Raw genomic sequence first — 18,279 nt, 5'->3', positions numbered from 1 at the left:
ATCTTCGCGGACCAGGGCCCGAACCCGTGTCCCCTGCATTGGCAGGCGGATTCTTAACCACTGCACCACCAGGGAAGTCCAAGGAACCACTTTATTTTAACCCAGAGAGATGTGTACTTCCATCGGGAAATGCTCCAACTCCCATCTCTATTCATTTTTGTCTTCACGATGTTTTTGCTGGCTGGGTGCAAACTGATACTGCACGTCTGCATCTTGTGACCCTCGCTACAGCAATAGATAAAAACGGGTTCAGGTTTTACAGTCAAAATAAGATCTGGAGCAAAGTCAAACTGCGGATGGTGTCACAGGGTAACTGTGTCACAGGGTCACCAGCTCAACCCATCCTGCACAGAGTTGAGTTTGCTGAAAAGAGCAGTTCTCACATCCTTTAAAGAGGCTCATCATAGAATCTGTAACATGATCCGTCGCAAGTCAGATGCACCCACCGGAGTAGATGGAATGCCAAAAGGCCGCTTCCGCCGAAGGGAGAGGACTCATTACTGTGGGTTCTTATTTGCAATTCTCGTCCAGCTGCTCGTCTGTTGCCCTGCTCTGCTTCAGCTTGTTCTGTGCACTTAGACCAGATTTTACCAGGAAGACTAAGGATGTGTCTGTAACGGTGTCAGAGGGTCTCTCCTGCCTTGTTTGTATCAGGAGATTAATTGTCATCTACTCATTTCACTTACGTGGACTTTTTCCCAAAACACTACCCCTACCCATAGGCGAAGGCTGGGCGGTGAAAAGACCGCTCACAAATAGAGCTTTTTGTGAAAAACCTAAATAACATCCTGTGTCAAAGCAAACGTGACAATGGGCTATTATTTCTCTCCCCATAATAACACGCTGTCACATCTTTGTGCCCCGCGTGAATGGGCGATGTGAGGGGATGTAGGGGTGGAGTGGGGACTGGGAAGCCACGCTGAAATCTTAGAGGAGCTTTTCCGGGGTTTGCATTTTCTGGAAACAGAAACCGCCCCTCCGAGAGGTAACTCCAGGGTTCATTTCCACAGGTGCCCGGCCTCAGCCTCGCGTGCATTTCCAGAGGAGAGCTCTGCGGCTGCCCGAGAACACCAGCTACAGTGACCTGACAGCCTTTCTCACGGCCGCCGGCTCCCCCTCGGAGGTGGACGGCTTTCCTTATTTGCGGGGATTAGATGGAAACGGAACAGGTAACTCGAGGCTCGTTTCTTTCCAGCCGGGGAGTCTGCGTTTGCATCTTTATTATGTGTTTGTATCTTTATAAGTGGGAGAACCCAACCCGAGGTGCAGAAGGACAGATCTGTCGTCTGCAAGTTCAAGGGCACTGAAAGTGTCATTTGAGGACTTCAGCCTGCGCCCCTTTCGTGAGCTTGTCTTCCTGAGCCTCTCTCTTGGTACCAGTTGCCTGAGCTCTCCGTTGGCCAACGAAGTATATTTAATTCCCAGAAGTTCTTTTAACTGAATTTTCTTTAAGTGTCAGATCAGAGTTAGAGGCTTTCTGTCCCCCTGTTCTCAGCCTCGCCCCACTTGCCCCTGGAACGTGTGTTTGTTGGAGCAGCCTGACCAGCTATGCGGAGATGCACTGACCCCCCCAACCCGGGCACGTGTCACAGCTGGGAGGGGCGGGGGTGGCCCTGGGCCTGATTCCCAGAGGAGCACACCATGCCCCCGCCCACCAGTACAGGGAGCACTTGGGGGCAGGGAGCCGCTGGGCTCCACCGGCTGAGTCCATCCAGCCTTTTCTCACGACCTCCCTTTCTCTGAGTTTGCCCTCTCTTTGCCTTCCCCTCTGCGAAGAGTGGTGAGGTTTCATGCTTGACTTTGGAACATCTCCTGGAAGGCCTGTAAGTCTGCTTGGTCCTTCTCACCCTAGGCCGGCAGGACACACACTGCTCAAAGATCACAGAAACTAAGAGCCACCAGCCAGAAAATAGGTAATCGTTCCTTACTGGTGAAAGACCGCCCTTACCTCTGTTCCCGGCCGACACAGCTGGGTGCTGACGTGGTCCCCGGTCCTCCTTGTGGTGAATGGATGGTGGCCGAGTCTCAAGCCCGGAATCATTTTCCTGTCTCCCCCTCTTCTTTTCCCCAACACTTTACACGAGTCACAACATAAACTGGAAAACCAAAGGCTGTTCTGGGTTAAATCCCGCTAGGTGTGTACGTTACTGCGTTTCCCAGGGACGCTTTGATTGAATTTCACTTAATCGTCCAGTGCTTTACAGAAACTGATCGTTCTGCAAAAGCTTTTTATACCTGCCACATCTGATCCGTTTTGGAGAATGTTAATAAATGTCTGGTTACAGATCAAGCTCACGTGGTGATTTGTTACCTGCTTTTCTTCCCTCTGCGATACCTGTCCTGAGAAACGTTTCTTCTTCCTTGAGTTTTTGCGTGATGATGATGCAATGGACGTGTCAGTCACTGACCACCAGAGAAGTTGCATGGTGGTCGTCTTTCTTTTCTTTTTTAACTATTTTTTAAAAATTAATTGATTTATTATTTTTGGCTGTGTTGGGTCTTCGTTTCTGTGCGAGGGCTTTCTCCAGTTGCGGCAAGCGGGGGCCACTCTTCATCGCGGTGCGCAGGCCTCTCACTATCGCGGCCTCTCTTGTTGCGGAGCACAGGCTCTAGAGCACAGGCTCAGTAGCCGTGGCTCACGGGCTTAGTTGCTCCGCGGCATGTGGGATCCTCCCAGACCAGGGCTCGAACCCGTGTCCCCTGCATTGGCAGGCAGATTCTCAACCACTGCGCCACCAGGGAAGCCCCGCCTGGTGGTCATCTTAAGTGAATATTATTGGGAAGAAAAAAGTTGACTTTTCATTTAAAGGGACAGGCCTGGGAGGAAAGCAGTGTTTTGGGGAACAGGATAATCCGAGGCCATCATGAAACCTCCATCCAGCCTCCATCACAAAACCCCGAGTTGGAGGAACAACCTCGTTCCTTGGAGCCCATTCAGGTTTTTTCTGTGCCCCAATTCCAAGAGCTCTTGAATAAATTATGAAATCCGAGACGACGGTAAGGTAGAGAAGACGTAAGACTATTGATTTTAGAGGAGTTTGTTTTATTTTAAAATCACTCTCTTATTTCAGAGGGAAGAGAGAAGGTCTGTGGAAGGTTATATTCAATTTGTTTTCCACTGAAATAACTGGCCAAGTTGACCTAGGAAGACTCAGACCTCCTGCCAAGGAAGGGCAGCATGGTGCCTGCCTAGCACCCCAGCGGCCCAGCAACTAGGGGTTCTCTTCTGCCCCACGTTGGCCTCCCGTTTCATAAACCGCGTCTGACAGACTTCAGCTTAGTGTGAGAGCCTGGACCACACAAACCCGTGTGAGGTGACAGGTTATCACTAGAATTCAGCAAAATACACAGAGGCCACAAATGCGGCTGGAGAGAGGCTGGTTTCCCTGCCGTGTCCTAAGGGGGGTTGTTTATTTCCCCCCCTTGGAGGGATCCAGAGTTATAGACGGAGAAACGCAGCCGCGTGGAGATTTCAGTCCCTCCCTCACTTGCTCGTTCCCGTGTATCCTCACGCTCTCCCCTGTGGTTGCCAAGAAAGCGCAGACCTGTTCCGTGACGCCCCCGAGGGGTTTTCAAGGAATTACTTCTGCTAGTAGATCCAAGAAAACAGAGGAGTCAGTAGTATGACTAATGTCCAAAGCCAAACAGAACCGGAGATGCTATCCGAGCAAAACCCCTCCTGTTCTAAGTGATGAATTGGTGGCCTCCTAGCTTGGTCCAGGGTTGCTGCTTTTGCCTGACAGACACCTGTCTTTCTGCGGACATGATGGGAGTCAGGTAAGATCAAGATGAACAGGAAGGAGAGACTCCTTATATAGAGAACTCAGTGTTGTGTTGCCTTCTAATAACGAGGGCTGGAAGGGAAACAGCCTTCAAAGTATGTCCAGAATAAAGAAAGTGGGAGGGTAGACTGTCATGTGGAAGGCACGGAGTGGAAGCACTGAGAGAGGAAAGAGGCCTCAGGAGAGCAGGTATACCTGCCTGTGATGTCTTCTAACAGAGAACATTTTAAAGAACATTAAAGCACATGCACCTATAGGGCATGTTGCTTTAAAAGAATATGCCCCTTTCCGCAGTGCTGTTCTTACTTCTGAATGTTTATAGTCGAGTTCGTTCCTTTCTGTAGCCTCACAGGAAAGCATCCAGTCCAACCTCCTTAGTTTTGCAGATAAGAAAAACGGACCCCAAAGCAGGGAAGTAACCCGCCAGAGGCCAGATAAGTAGTCGGTGGCGGATCTGGTACTGGGACCCTGGCTTCCTGGACCAGGGATGTGCAAGATTATAGGAAGGAAGTCTCGAAAGGGGATGAGGGGGGACAATGGGGATGCCATTTCTGGGAATCAAGAGGCAGTGTTAAGTGGGGCGAAAGGATGATGAGTCTGGGGTACCTTTCTGCTCTACCTGCTGCTTCCCCGGCCAGACTTCCTGCCTCAGGTTTGATGAAAGAAGCAGTGCCTCCTGATTGAAAACATTATCTTTAAATTGTTTATGTAAAGTCTAGTAAGTTACTTAATCTCGCTTTGTTTTAAGTCCTGTCTCACTTAGAGAGTCTAACAGAGCCTAGAGAGGTACATTGGAGACCCGCCTTTGCTTCTGTGTTGCCTTTGGGCAATGGACACATTTAGGTCCTCCATCCACAAGATAGTTTGACCAGAAAGATGGTAAATTCTGGGTTTTGGTTTTTCTTCACCCTAAAATGAAATGGCCAGGATAAAAAGATTTCAGAACTTGAATCTATGCTTCCAACGTGGACCTTTTGATGAAATCCTCATTTCCATGCCTTGCCCTTCACTGGAAAACAGAGATGGGTATGAATCATAAAAGATAGTGCTAACATTAGCCGTATAGAGATTGCTCTACAAAGGGTTTAGCTCTCACTGGTTGTTCAAACTCTAAAATTCACCAGATTTGTTTTAAATGTTTAAATTTAGTCCTCATTGGAGGTTTGCATTAGCTTGGGTAGTTCGTTGATCGGTAGGTAAGTATATAAGTAGCTTACTAAGAAATCCTATAAATGGTGTTTCTAATGTAGCTTAAATTTTTCTATCAGTGTGTTTTCATCGTGTTCAAGGGAAGATTTTAAATTATGACTGAATACATTTTGTATGATATATTATATTTCACTGGAGAAAAATTCTTCTCAAATGGACCGCTTAACTGTATAAATATAATATTGCTCTCATAAGCATTCCCCAGTTTATCTGTAGACAGTCATTAAAGGATTGGCTTGGATAAAAGGCCTCTAATGCAAAATAATTGGTATATTAAATTCCTTTTAAACAGATCAAAATAACAACGGCAACCAAAATAACTCATAAATATTTCAAGTCCAAGTTGTCAGTAGTGTACTTTCAGTAGCACTAAGTTAATATTTTGAAGTACTCCTTGAAGAAATTCACTCCTTTTCTGTTTTCAGCAGTCTCTGATTTAAATCATTTGGTTCCAGTATGGTGGAATTATGGCCGAGTAATTAACATGTGTGCAGTGCTCACTTTGTATGGAAGTTGATTTCAGGGATTTCCACACACACCTCTTCTCCCATTATAGACAATCCCTTCTCTTTTGAGGCCCTTGTTTTTGGGGGGAGGGGCGCGGCATGTGGGATCTTAGTCCCCCGACCAGGGATCGAACCCGCGCCTCCTGCATTGGGAGTTCAGAGTCTTAACCACTGGACCACCAGGGAAGTCCCTTGAGGCCCTTTTTGAAAGCACAGCACAGTGGTTAGAATCTGCAAACCCAAGCTTGGATCAGGTTTGCAGATTCAAACTAGCCTATATCCGAAGACCAGCTCTCATTACTACCCTCTCTGAGCCTCAGCTTGTTTATGTGTAAGATGGGAATTTTACCTACCTTAGAATGTCGTGGTGAGGATTCCGTGTGTAAGATGCTGAATAGAGTCCCTGGCTTATAGGAGGCCCACTCCTCAGTAGATGGTAGCTATGATATTTCTCTGTGAACAGTTTCTGCAGCCCCATGTAAGTCCTGTGTGTGCATGTGATGGAGAATGTCTCTTGCTTCCAGGAAACGGCACCAGGTACGACCTGACCCCCGTCACAGCCATCAGCGTCCACTTGCTCAGCAATGACGGAACGCCGGTGCTGGTGGATGGCCCCATTTATGTCACCGTGCCCCTGGCCACACAGAGCAGTCTGAGGCACAATGCCTATGTCACAGCGTGGCGGTTTGACCAAAAGCTAGGTAAGCAAGCTCCCGTGCCAGCGATCGGCTAACAGATAACTTCATTACAGTTTGATTTCCCTTTTAAGAAGCCTGTGCAAGTTCCTTTTCCTTGAAATTATTGAATGCGTTTGCTCATAGTCATTGCATGGTTTCTAGTGGGTAAGTCTTACACGCTCTTTGGAGTTGGGGCTTTTTTCACATTTAAGCTAATTTGCTTGAAAAGAATCTTTAAAGGTTATTAGAACTAAATTGGCTCTCCTAACCTTTATCCTCTTAGTCTTTAGATGGTCACATGATCTCTCTTGGTCCTGTGTTCTGAAAAAAGAAAAAAACATTGCCAATAGTGTACAAAAAAAAAAAAAGAAAAGAAAAATTACCCATGATCCCACATGTAGAGAAACCCACTAACAGTATTTTGGATTACAGGCAGACCTCGTTCTGTTGCACTTTGCTTTATTGCACTTCGCAGATACTGCATTTTATACAAATTGAATATTTGTGGCAACCCTGTGTTGTCAGATGATGGTGAGCATTTTTTAGCAGTAAAGTATTTTTTAGTTAAAATATGTACATTGGTTTTTTAGGCATAATGCTATTGCATACTTAATTGACTACAGTATAGTGTAACATAATTTTTAATGCACTGGGAAATGAAAAATTCACGTGACTTGCTTTATTGCGATGTTTGATATATCGCAGCAGGTCTGGAACCGAACCCACAGTATCTCCAAAGTGAGCCTGTATTTCCTTCCAGCCATTGCACTATGGATGTATGTATTAGTTATCTTTTGCTGCGTAACAGATGGCCCTAAAACCCGTAGCTTTCAACAACAGTGAACATCTGTTGTCTCACAGTTTTGGAGGGTCAGGAACCCGGGCACAGCCTAGCTGGGTGGCTCTGGGTCAGGGTTCCTAGAAAGTTGCAGTCAGACTGTCAACCAGCTCGTCTCAGGGTTCAACAGGGGCTGCACGCACGCTTTCAGGCCCCAGCTTCTCACTGGCTGATGCCCAGAGGCTTCAGTGCCTTGCCACGTGGGCATCCCGACAGGGCCACTCACAGCGCGACAGTTTGCTTCCAATAGAGCAAGTGACCCAAGAGAAATTTACAAATAAACAAAAAGTACAAAAGCACACGTGGGCAAAATGGAAGTCACCGTCTTTTATCACCTAAGGTCAAAGTGGCCTCCGCTCCCTTCTTTCCATATGCTGGTGGTCGCAGAGCCAGATGCTGGTACAGTATGGGGTGGACCACACAGGTGTGTGAACACCAGGAGTGGGGGGTCATTGGGCCCCCTTAGAGACTGTGTCCCAAAAATAAACATTTAACAGAAAGGGTACATATGCTATGTACTGTTTTATAACTTGCCTTTAAAAACCATTTGTATGTCATGAACATCTCTCTCTAGCATTAGTATTCCATAGCAACTGTTATTCTGCAATGTCAATATTAAGATTGCATGGTATTCCCTTATATATTTATGTCATAATTCAGTTGCTCAATCCCCTGAGTTAGAAAAAAATTACTCTTCTTATCAACGCTGTGATAAATATCTTTGTAGCAAAATCTTTATACATGGCCATGATTGTTTCCTTAGGATAAAATTTTAGAAGAAGTGGAATTGCTGACTTCAAAAAGTACAAAATTCTAAAGCTTTTAATACATATTTCCAAATTTTCCTCCAGGAGGTTTTACAGTTGACATTCGTAGTAAGAATGTGGGAAGAAGTACGTGCTTGTGTTTCGGGTTTGGACAGCACATTGGTCCCTATACCCTGTTGGTTCTGAATCCCGTGAAAGTCAAACTTGAAAAGACCGGTTTTCAAATAACCCCATTCAGAGTTTTAAACTGTTAGACCACGCATAAAAAAATTCTTGGGGGATTTTTGGTATCAAATGTATTTTCAAAGACACCTAATTCCTTGAGTAGTCAAATTCTAGTTCTAGGAATTTATATTTGGAAATAAATGCTTGGTGGGCTTTCTGGAGTTTGGGGGGAGTTGAGGTTTGTTTTGTTTTGTTTTCCAGTTACTAACAGACCACATAATTATTTGTGTGGAATTCATTGGCTTTACCAGATGCACCGAGCTTGATGTTGTTAGAAGGATCGTGCTGCCGCGTGGACATGTGGCTCTGGGTCATGTGGGCACTTTGTCATTGGCGTGTGTTCTCCACGGCTTGGTGACTTCTAGAGGCACATGGTCCTGATCAGGATGTAAGGAGCCCTGGGCTCCCAGGAGAAAGGGACTTGAGGGAACCCCTGGGGAAGACAGGAATTCTGAAGGGAGGAAAGGACGTGGATAACAAAGCAGGGAAAGAAAGTAGGAAGGAGAGGGGAAAGCTTGCATTTGGCCTCCTGAAACCCTGGATCTGCCACTTGGAAAACTCTAAGGCCTACCTTGGGCGAATCACCTGTCCTGCTTCCTCACTTGTACAAGACGCACACTGATCGAGGCTCTCCGTCCCTTGTCCAGTCTTCCGCTCGCCGTCGTCCATCCAGGTTGGGCCCCAACATGCCGGGGCAGTGCTCTGAAGTAGAGCGTGTGCTTAAGAGCAGCAACACTGAGACACAATAGATGGGAATTCCAGCTCTGCTGGCCACCAGCTGTGTGGCCCTGGCCAAGTTGCTTAACTTCTCTGTGCCATAGTTTGCTCAACTGTGAGATGGGGATAATAATAGTATCAATACCTAGTGCTGTTATGAAGAGTATGTTTATTAGTCAGAGTTCTCCAGAGAAACAGAACCAGTAGGATGTGTGTGTGTGTGTGAGAGAGAGAGAAAGAGAGAGAGATTTATTTTACAGTATTGGCTTATGCACTTGAAGAGGCTGGCAAGTTCACAATCTGCAGTGGCCCAGCAGACTGGAGACCCAGAGAAGAGTTGATGTTGCACTTTGAATCCAAAGGGCCATGTGCTGGCAGAATTTCCTCTTCCTTGGGGGAGGTCAGCCTTTTCTTGAGGCCTTCAACTGATTAGATGAGGCCCACCTACAGGAAGCGTAATCTGCTCTACTCAGTCTACTGATTTAATTGTTAATCTCATCTTTAAAATACCTTCACAGCCACCTCCAGGTGTGTTTGATCAAATATCTGGGTGCTGTGACCTAGCCAAGTTGACGCATCAAATTAAGCACCCCAAGGAATAAATGAGTTAATATTTGTAAGAAGCTCAGTTCAGTGCCTGGTACCTGGTACACCCAAAGAGTTTATTCAGTGAACAAAGGTCTCCCCTCCTCTGCAGAAGGGTTTCTCGACCTGTGACCTCCAAACCACTTTCCCAGATTCCCGTTAGCCCAGATCTCCTGAAGGACTGTTCTCCATGTGCTGCTTCCACTTCTCGACCCACTGCAGTCCCGCTTCTACCTTCCGCTCTCCTGAAACCACAGTCATGAAGTGAAGCAGCAGCTGCCTCAGGTGACCTCCTCATCCCCTTGGACATCTCTGCAGCATCGGAGGGTTTCCTTTCTCTAGAAAGGAAGGCCCGCCTCCCTGGGCTCTGTGACTCAGTGTCCCCGGGGTCCCCGTCTCCTGTCATATGGGCTCTGCCCCTCGCCCAGCGCCTGACTTCCTTCACACGCCGTCGCTGGGGCACCCACCTGCTTCTCACACTCCCACAGCCACCCCGTGCAACCAAGTCTGCTCTCTGATCTGTGTTCCTGACTGTCTATTAGACCTCCAACTCTGGATGTCCTACAGGAAACTCGGATTCACATGCCTGAAACGGACCCACTGACTCGCTTCACGTCAACCCCTACCCCTGTTCATTTCTGAGTTTCCTCTCTTGGTGAAGGGTACCATCTACCAGACCATCCAAGTAGAAACCCCAGAGTTATCCCCCATTTACTCTTTTGCTTCACCTCCCTGCCCCACCAGCGGCCACGTCTGGTCCCTTGCAAGGTCATGTTGATGTCAAATCAGCGTTTCTCCAACCTACCTTCTCCTCTCCTTCTCTGGTTACCTCTGTCTGGGTGCAGACTCTTCCCTCTTTTCTGGCCAATTCCTGCAGCTGTCTGCCTGTCTTCCTCTCTCCTTCCCTCCACCAGGACTTCTGGGTTGCTACTTGGGTTGTCTTTCAGAAGCACAGGCCCCTTTCCCACATGAGAACATCTCAGGGGTACTCATCGTGAGGCTGTCCACGCTCGTTGGCACGGCACACAGATCTCTGCAGAGCTGGTCCCTGCCTAGCTCTCCAGCTCACTCCCAGCCTCTGTTCCCTGCACACCCTCCATCACTCCCACACCAAACCGTTTGCCGTTCCCTGGATGTGCCTGGGTCTCCCTCATTACTTGTCACATTGCGTGAGCAGGATCTCTCCTCTGAGATCCCTTTCTCCACGCGCTGAACGGTAATTTGGTTTCTCTCAAGCATGTTGTCCATTCAGCAGTGGCACTAGAAGTCTGTGAGGACACGGCCTTGCAGCGTCTCAGTTATTCTCTGTGTCCTCACTGAGTCTTCCTCATCTTTGAATCATCGTGATCACAGACAGTCCCTGGCACTTGCTAGGTATCTAAGCAAAATGTTTGCCAAATGATTGAATCAGATGGGGAGCTTTTAGGTGTTTTAAGATTCAAGGCGGTTTAAGATATTACAATGTAACACTGGTACTTAGAGAATAGACATGTGGACACAGTGGGGGAAGGGAGGGTGGAACGAACTGGGAGAGGAGGATTGACATATATACACTACCATGCGTTAAGATAGATAGCCAGTGGGAACATGTTATAAAACACAGGAAGCTCAGCTCCATGCTCTGTGATGACCTAGATGGGTGGAATGGGGGGAGGGGGTGGGAGAGAGGTCCAAGAGGGAGGGGATAGATGTATACACATAGCTGATTCACTTCATTGTACAGCGGAAACTAACACAACATTGTAAAAAATTATACTCCAATAAAAAAAAAAGATGACTCTATACACAGAATTTACCTTTACATATCTGTGTATATATATATATATATATATATATATATATATGTTTAATGAAAGAACGGGGCTTTGAGCACCTGTCTAGAGAGAGAGCAGTTATATTGGATTTTCTCCATCCTAGAGCTTCCACCCCTCCTGCTATGATTCTACTCCTTCCTGCCTCTTCATTTTTGAATGTATATAGTTGAATATAGATAAATAAGGCTGGGGTATAAAAGGTTGTGTTCCTGATACAGTGATGCTTTCACTGGAGAGCCACACACAGACGTGTCATAACAATATGGCCCAGGTCTAGAGACGCAGCATCCTTGCACTCATTGGTTTATTTTGTATACAGCTCACAAACAACAAAAGTTTATATTAAAAAAAATTTTTTTTGATATCTATGGCAGACTGAATAATGCCCCCCCTGAATATCTCCACATCCTAATCCCTGGACCCTGTGAATATGACCTTATATGGTAGAGGGACTTTGCAGATGTGATTCAGTTATGAATCTTGAGATGGGGAAATTCTCCCGGATTATCCTCGTGGGCCCACTGTAATCACAACGGTCTGTATAAGCGGGATGCAGGAGGAATCAGAATCAGAGGAGATGGCAATGGAATGACGGAAGCAGAAATTGGAGGGATGCACTTTGAAAATGGAGGAAGGGGCCACAAGCGAAGAAACAGAGGCAGCCGTGAGAAGCTGAAAAAGGCACAGAAATGGATTCTTCATTCAGAGTCTCCAGAAAGAACCAGCCCTACTGATACCCTGACTTTAGCCCAGTGAAACTGATTTCAGACTTCTGACCTCTAGAGCAATAATGGAATAAATTCGTGTTGTTTTAAGCCCCTAAGTTTGTGGTAATTTATTACAGGAGCAAAAGGAAATTAATACACTATAGAAGTCAGTGAAAACAAAGAAATGTGCATTGTTATAAAGCCTCTGAAATACAAGTTATCCAATTCTCTACTTCCTCTTTGGAAATAATCCCCATGGCATTATTCCTTTTGTCCTTGAGAATCTCCATTGTGTCGCTGATCTCTTCCCACTTAAATGGTCTTTTTAACTTAGCATCTACAGTGAAAAATGTAACTGCCAAATTCTTGGCTCTAACAGATTGTATGTGTGCAGAGAAAAGCCAACATTTGGATAGTCATTCAAAAATGATCAAATGAATTAAAATATGTTTTCTGAAAACTTTAAGATTGGATGGACATTTCAAAGAAACCATATGTTCTTTAACTCACTAAACTCAGTAGAAGCCTACATATTTCATAAGGGGTTTTCTATTATGTGTAATCAGTAATATCATTATTTAGGTAGAAATTAAATTATTGTAGTTAAATGAAAAGTTCCAAGAGTGTATTATAAGATCAGAAAACAAAACAGGAACACATCTTAAGCACATAGCACTATTTACTAATTATCTGCTATTTATGATTAAGTCAAATATGATAATCACTTCTAACCAGTTTAACACTTTAATTATCTACTTTTGAGGTATATCAAAGTAATTGCAATTTCAAAGTGTTTAACAGCCAGAAATAGAAATTCGTGAATCCATTAAGAATTTTTCGTCTAATTAAGTATCGCCAAGCTATGGCCTGAAAGCTAAGAATGGTTTTTACATTTTTATTTATTTATTTTATATATTTTTATTGATTGATTGATTGATTTATGGCTGCATTGGGTCTTCGTTGCTGTGCGCGGGCTTCCTTTAGTTGCGTGAGCGGGAGCTACTCTTCGTTGCGGTGTGCGGGCTTCTCATTGTGGTGGCTTCTCTTGTTGTGGAGCATGGGCTCTAGGCATGTGGGCTTCAGTAGTTGTGGCACGCGGGCTCAGTATTTGTGGCTTGTGGGCTCTAGAGCGCAGGCTCAGTAGTTGTGGCGCACGGGCTTAGTTGGTCCACGGCATGTGGGATCTTCCTGGACCAGGGATCAAACCTGTGTCCCCCTGCGTTGGCAGGCAGATTCTTAACCACTGCAACACCAGGGAAGTCTGGTTTTTGCATTTTTAAATGTTTGAAGAAAGAATCAAAAGAAGAAGAGTATCTCAAGACATATGAAAATTAGGTGAAAAGTAAGCATCCCTGAATAAAGTTTTATTGGGTGCTGTGGACTGAATGTTTGTATTCCACCCCCACAAAATTTGTATGTTGACATCCTAACCCCCAAAGCAATAGTATTTGGAGGTGGGGCCTTTGGAGTTAATGAGGTGATGAGGGTGGAGCTCTCTTGAATGGGATTAGTGCCCTTATAACAGGGGCCCCAGAGAACTTTCTCCCGCCTTCCACATGTGAGGACACAGCAAGAAGGCGTCATCCATGAATCGATGCAGGCTCTGTCTGGACACTGAATCAACTGGCACGTTGATCTTGGACTTCCCATCCTCCAGAACTGTGAGAAATGAATTTCTGTTGCTCGTAAGCCACCCAGTTTATTTTATTACAGCAGCCCAAATGGAATAAAACATGGGAACCCAACCATGCCTGTTTGTTCATTTGTGGTCTGTGAACGTTTTTCCTACACCAGCAGAGATGAATAGTTGCAACAGAGAGTGTATGTTCTCGCAAACTGAAAAATATTTGCTACCTGGACTATTACAGAAAAAGTTTGTGACCCTCTGATCTAAGATGCATTCAACAGGGAAGCTCTTACCACTTAGTATTAAAATGCAAGTATATTCTCCATCTACAGGGCCGAACAGCGTGCCTGATTCAGCCACAGTCTCTACGTCCTGTTATCCGGGCAACCTTCCAGCATTTGGCCCCGAGTGACAGCTGATGCTCAGTGATAACACCTTGGTTATAGGGCACGATTTCAAACTCTTAAAGAAAAGTGAAATTCTTTTTAAGTTCCATGGGACTTCTATTTGAAAAATAAATCCACATTTTAATGCTAACTCAAATACTTTCATTCCTGACTGCTGGATAACTGAAAGTTTACTCATGAGAAAAATGTAGAGGTACTCCCTTCCTTTTTTCTTTTTAGATTTCACATATCTGTGATATCATATGGTATTTGTCTTTCTCTGTTTGGCTTTCTTCACTTAGTATGATAATCTCTGGGTCCAACCATGTTGCTGCAAATGGCATTATTTCATTCTTTTTTATGGCTGAGTAATAGTCCATTGTGTGTGTGTATATATGTATGTATGTGTGTATATATGTATGTATGTATATATATACACACACGCATATATGTGTTTATATATATATACATACATATATATATATATATATATATATATATATATATATATATATATATATATATATACACACTACATCTTCTTTATCCATCCCTCTGTTGATGGACATTTAGGTTGTTTCCATGTCTTGGCTATTGTGAATAGTGCTGCAATGAACATAGGGTGCATGTATCTTTCTGAATTACGGTTTTCTCAGGGTATACGCCCAGGAGTGGGATTGCTGGATCATATGGCAACTCTATCTATTTTTAGTTTTTTGAGGACCCTCCATACTGTTCTCCATAGTGGCTGTATCAATTTACATTCCCACCAGCAGTGCAGGAGGGTTCCCTTTTCTCCACACCCTCTCCAGCACCATTAGAGTGGATCAGTATTTGGTGCTATCATTTATCACAGTTTTCTTCTTCTTTCTTTTTAATGGCCACAGTTATCTTTTTTTTGCGGGGTGGGGGGGGGGACAGGCAAAGAATTTCCCATTATAATAATTAGCATCTCTATATTTTAACCCACGTGTTCATCCGAGGGTGACCTAATAGATTAACAGTCTCCTAGAACATAAGTGAAGTTGGATTTTGTTTCGTGTGTTACAACGGTATGAATTGGCTGATTATGGTATGCACTCTCAGAAAAATATTTTTTTAAGAAGCCTGACTTGCACATATTAGAATCGAAACTTTTGCCGCATTTACAGGCAATGCTGATTTTGCTGAAGCTACCGTGTTAAAATGCCACTTGATTTATGGTGCAAGGGAGGCCTCTATTTAGTGAGTGTAAGTCTTTTCCTTTGAGGAATTACCAGATTTCTTTAACCTAGATCTTCTAAAGGTGCTCTCTCTTTTGAAAAGTTGTACAGTGCCGGTGCCTGGGGCCTGGGTGTCCAGGCGTGTCTGAGGGGATGGGATAAAGTGACCTTATCGGTCATGTTCAGGGGCCAGTTCGACCTTTGAAAGAAGCAGCTTTCCTCCCCTAGTCTGGCAGATGCAGTTTTGTGGGTCATGGTGAATGCATCTTAGCTGAGGCTTTCTGGACAGTAAGAGGTGGTGTGTCAGCTCAGCTTCACAGGCATTTACTCTCTTTAGCCTGTAACTGGGACAGCAGATGGCTGTCCCATGTCCTGGGTGGTGCCCTGGGGAATGGTCACTTATGAATAAGCAAACCAGGTCAGTGGTTTGAATTGAAAGTGACTGACTGACCTTGAGTGGCAGAGAAATCACGATTTAAGATTCTCTATGCAATAAGTTTCTGCTGTTTCACAATAAGTTATGTGGCTTGAAGACTCTCATTCTAATGAGGTGACAGAAATAAAAGCAGATTCCAAGTGAAGCTACATTGCAGGATCCAGTTTTAACTGCCTTCCCAGAACGCAGCCTGCAGATGGTGTGCGTTGCTATAGAAATGGTGGTTACTGAACCAGCTTCTTATCACGTATGGCGCACACGTATCAGGCCCTCAGCAATACCCGCTCGTAATTGGCCTGTAGTGGATTCATCTCTGCGTAGATGGTGAGCATTACGGCTGATGCTGTGCTCACTGAACTAGTCCTTTTAGGTAAGTCATGGCCAGCCTGCCCTTGAAGGTGGAGCTTGATTTAAAATACAGATCTAAGATTTTCTTCCATTTCATTGTTTTTCGGGGGGAGAAAGGGATGGGAGTTCTTAAAGCACTAAGTTCTGTTTGTCACTTTAAGAAAATGAAAATAGTATTACTGGTGTGTCTTTTTCTCTATATATCATGAGCCATGCATCTTACATAGGAGGTGACATATTGCCATGCAGAGGTGTAGTGATTGAATTACAAGAATGAACTGTAGTGCATCGGGTGGGCAAAAGTTAGAACAAAAGAAGGGGGTTCATGTTTCTAGCAGTTGAGTATGTATTTACATGTGTGATGTTAATTTTAGAACCATGTGTATCATCTTTATAATTTTTTTTTTCAAAAAGAACAGACTCAATAGTTAATGGAATCAAACAAAGAAGGAAGCAGACTTACCTGTCAAAGTATAATGTCAGTATATCCTTAAGAAAGATGATCTGAAATGGGTCTTCTGAGGATGAAGGTGATTTGTTAGAAACAAAGAAAGAATTCTCAGGAAGAGTCTCTATGTTCCCAGATGTTGAAATTGCCCATAAAAGTGAATTGGGCTTCCCTTAGATATATAGGATTGGAGAAAAAGATAATGTACCTGCAAAGAAAGCTGACAGAAGTGATGTAACAAATCAACAAGAACCCTGAAGGTAGGACTTAATTTGGATAAACGATACCAGTCCAGCAAAAACTTTGGCCACAGATCTTGACTGCCAGGTGGCCAACAAACTGTGATCTGTTTTTCAGACACAGATTGGTGTCTTTTGACCACTCCGGACCATCAGCATCACAGTTGGGATATTCCACTCCTGCTGACCAAGTGGAATGGAGTCCGGCCACGGAACATGTGGGCTGTCCGTGGGGAGACCGAATGCAGAATGATCTCAGAACATGGACATTTGTTTTCTGATGTTGCCTAGCAACTCAAAAAACAACTGTCGTAATATCAGTCCATTCCTAAAAATTGTTAAGCCTTTTGTGTTTGTAGCCATACGCCCCAACAGCAACAAAAAGAATTTTTAGAAAACAACACCATCATATTAGGTATATTGTAGCCATGGTTCAGGGCCACTTTTGTTTTGAAACCCTATTCTTAGAGACTTAATTTTTCTAAAGGGTCCTTTTATATAGAATGAGAACTTCCCATGCTTGAGTTGAACAGAAACAGTTTTTGGAAAGCTTAACAAATGATGGTAGCCCGCTTTGTGGCCTTAGAGTGTATAGATCCATATGTTCCTCCTAAAAGAAAATGTCTCATGTTATAGTCAGCCCTTAATTATCACTTACGGAGTATTCACTTTGCGGATTATCTGTGGCAAGTGTGTATCCTCCAGTGACTTTCCCATCACCTAGAAGCCTCAGAGCTGCCTTGCTTTGCTACCACGTGGCCTGGATTTTAAGCACTGCATCTAACATGCTCGTTCTAAGATCAGCCTGGGTGAAAAATAACTAGGAAGGCAAAGCTGCCATCATTTATTTTAAAACCAAATATTTTATAAATGTCTTCTGTTTTCAGTGATCTCCACTGGAATGGGTAATTAAAAGGTAAAATTATTTTTGATTTGAATATTGCACTGGTTGTACAGGATTTGGCAGGAGTATATAGAACACAGGCAGCCTGTAGCCCAGCAACTGAGACAGCTTGGACATGAACAATGGCTCCTCTGGATCTTGAGCAAGTCCTTTAGCCTCTCAGGGCCTCAGTTTTCTCACCTATAAAATGGGCATAATAATAGCTATCATCCCCATCTCATAGAACTGTCGAGAATGGAGAGCCCTTACAACGGTACCTGGCACTGGGTAAAGTGCTCTATAAATGTTAGCCATTATTATAATCATCACTGCCCTTATTCAGCCCATATGTAGTTTGTGCATTTTGGGTAAAGCGTGATATAAGGAAGACAGACAAGTACAGTGAAGTCTTAGTGTCTTTAAATTGAATTTCCAGTCTCAGCCAAGGCTGCTTTGTAGCTGGTATGCCTGGACCTCCAGTCTAATTGGTTGGTACTCTTGTTCTACTAGTTGTCCCATATTTTGAATGTCATTGCTGTCTCCCTATTTCTAAATGACTCAAAGTTCAGAATAGGTGTTGCCTTTTAATTTGACTTGAGATAATGTACATAAAGCACCTAGCGCATTGCCAGGCATGTATTAAGTTCTTAATATCGTGGTTCTTTTTACCCCTTCTCTTGAATCACCCCTTTAAAATTATTTGCATGAACACACATGCACATGCATACACAGAACAAACACATCGAACCAACCCAGCCCACATAGAATGTGCTGCGTTAGAGGTTTCTGCAGAAGCGTGCTTGCTGGCTCTCATTATGACCCGTAGTGGAGTTGTACACGGCAGCTCCGCCATGTCACATGGTGGGCAGTTTGAAATACGCCT

General features: G+C 44.4%; 1 protein-coding gene across 4 annotated transcripts in view; it reads left to right on the top strand.

The window, feature by feature from the left end:
- The window catches only part of FAM171A1 (family with sequence similarity 171 member A1), a 147,613-nt gene that overhangs the window by 112,534 nt on the left and 16,800 nt on the right, over positions 1 to 18,279 (top strand). For 3 of the 4 annotated variants that reach the window (XR_014242618.1, XM_082385362.1, XM_082385364.1), the window contains exons 4-5: positions 1,011 to 1,169; positions 6,022 to 6,198. Coding sequence is in view for 3 of the 4 variants with exons in the window: in XM_082385362.1 (XP_082241488.1) it covers positions 1,011 to 1,169; positions 6,022 to 6,198 (336 nt within the window). In the remaining variant the exon portion in view is untranslated. The remainder of the gene's footprint in view (positions 1 to 1,010; positions 1,170 to 6,021; positions 6,199 to 18,279) is intronic. The other variant, XM_082385363.1, reaches the window with a different exon arrangement.

This window comes from Balaenoptera borealis (assembly GCF_965194805.1).
Source record: "Balaenoptera borealis genome assembly, chromosome: 3".
NCBI lineage: Eukaryota > Metazoa > Chordata > Mammalia > Artiodactyla > Balaenopteridae > Balaenoptera > Balaenoptera borealis.
The sequence above is the reverse complement of the archived record's forward strand: the minus strand, read 5'-3'. Positions and strand labels throughout refer to the sequence as shown.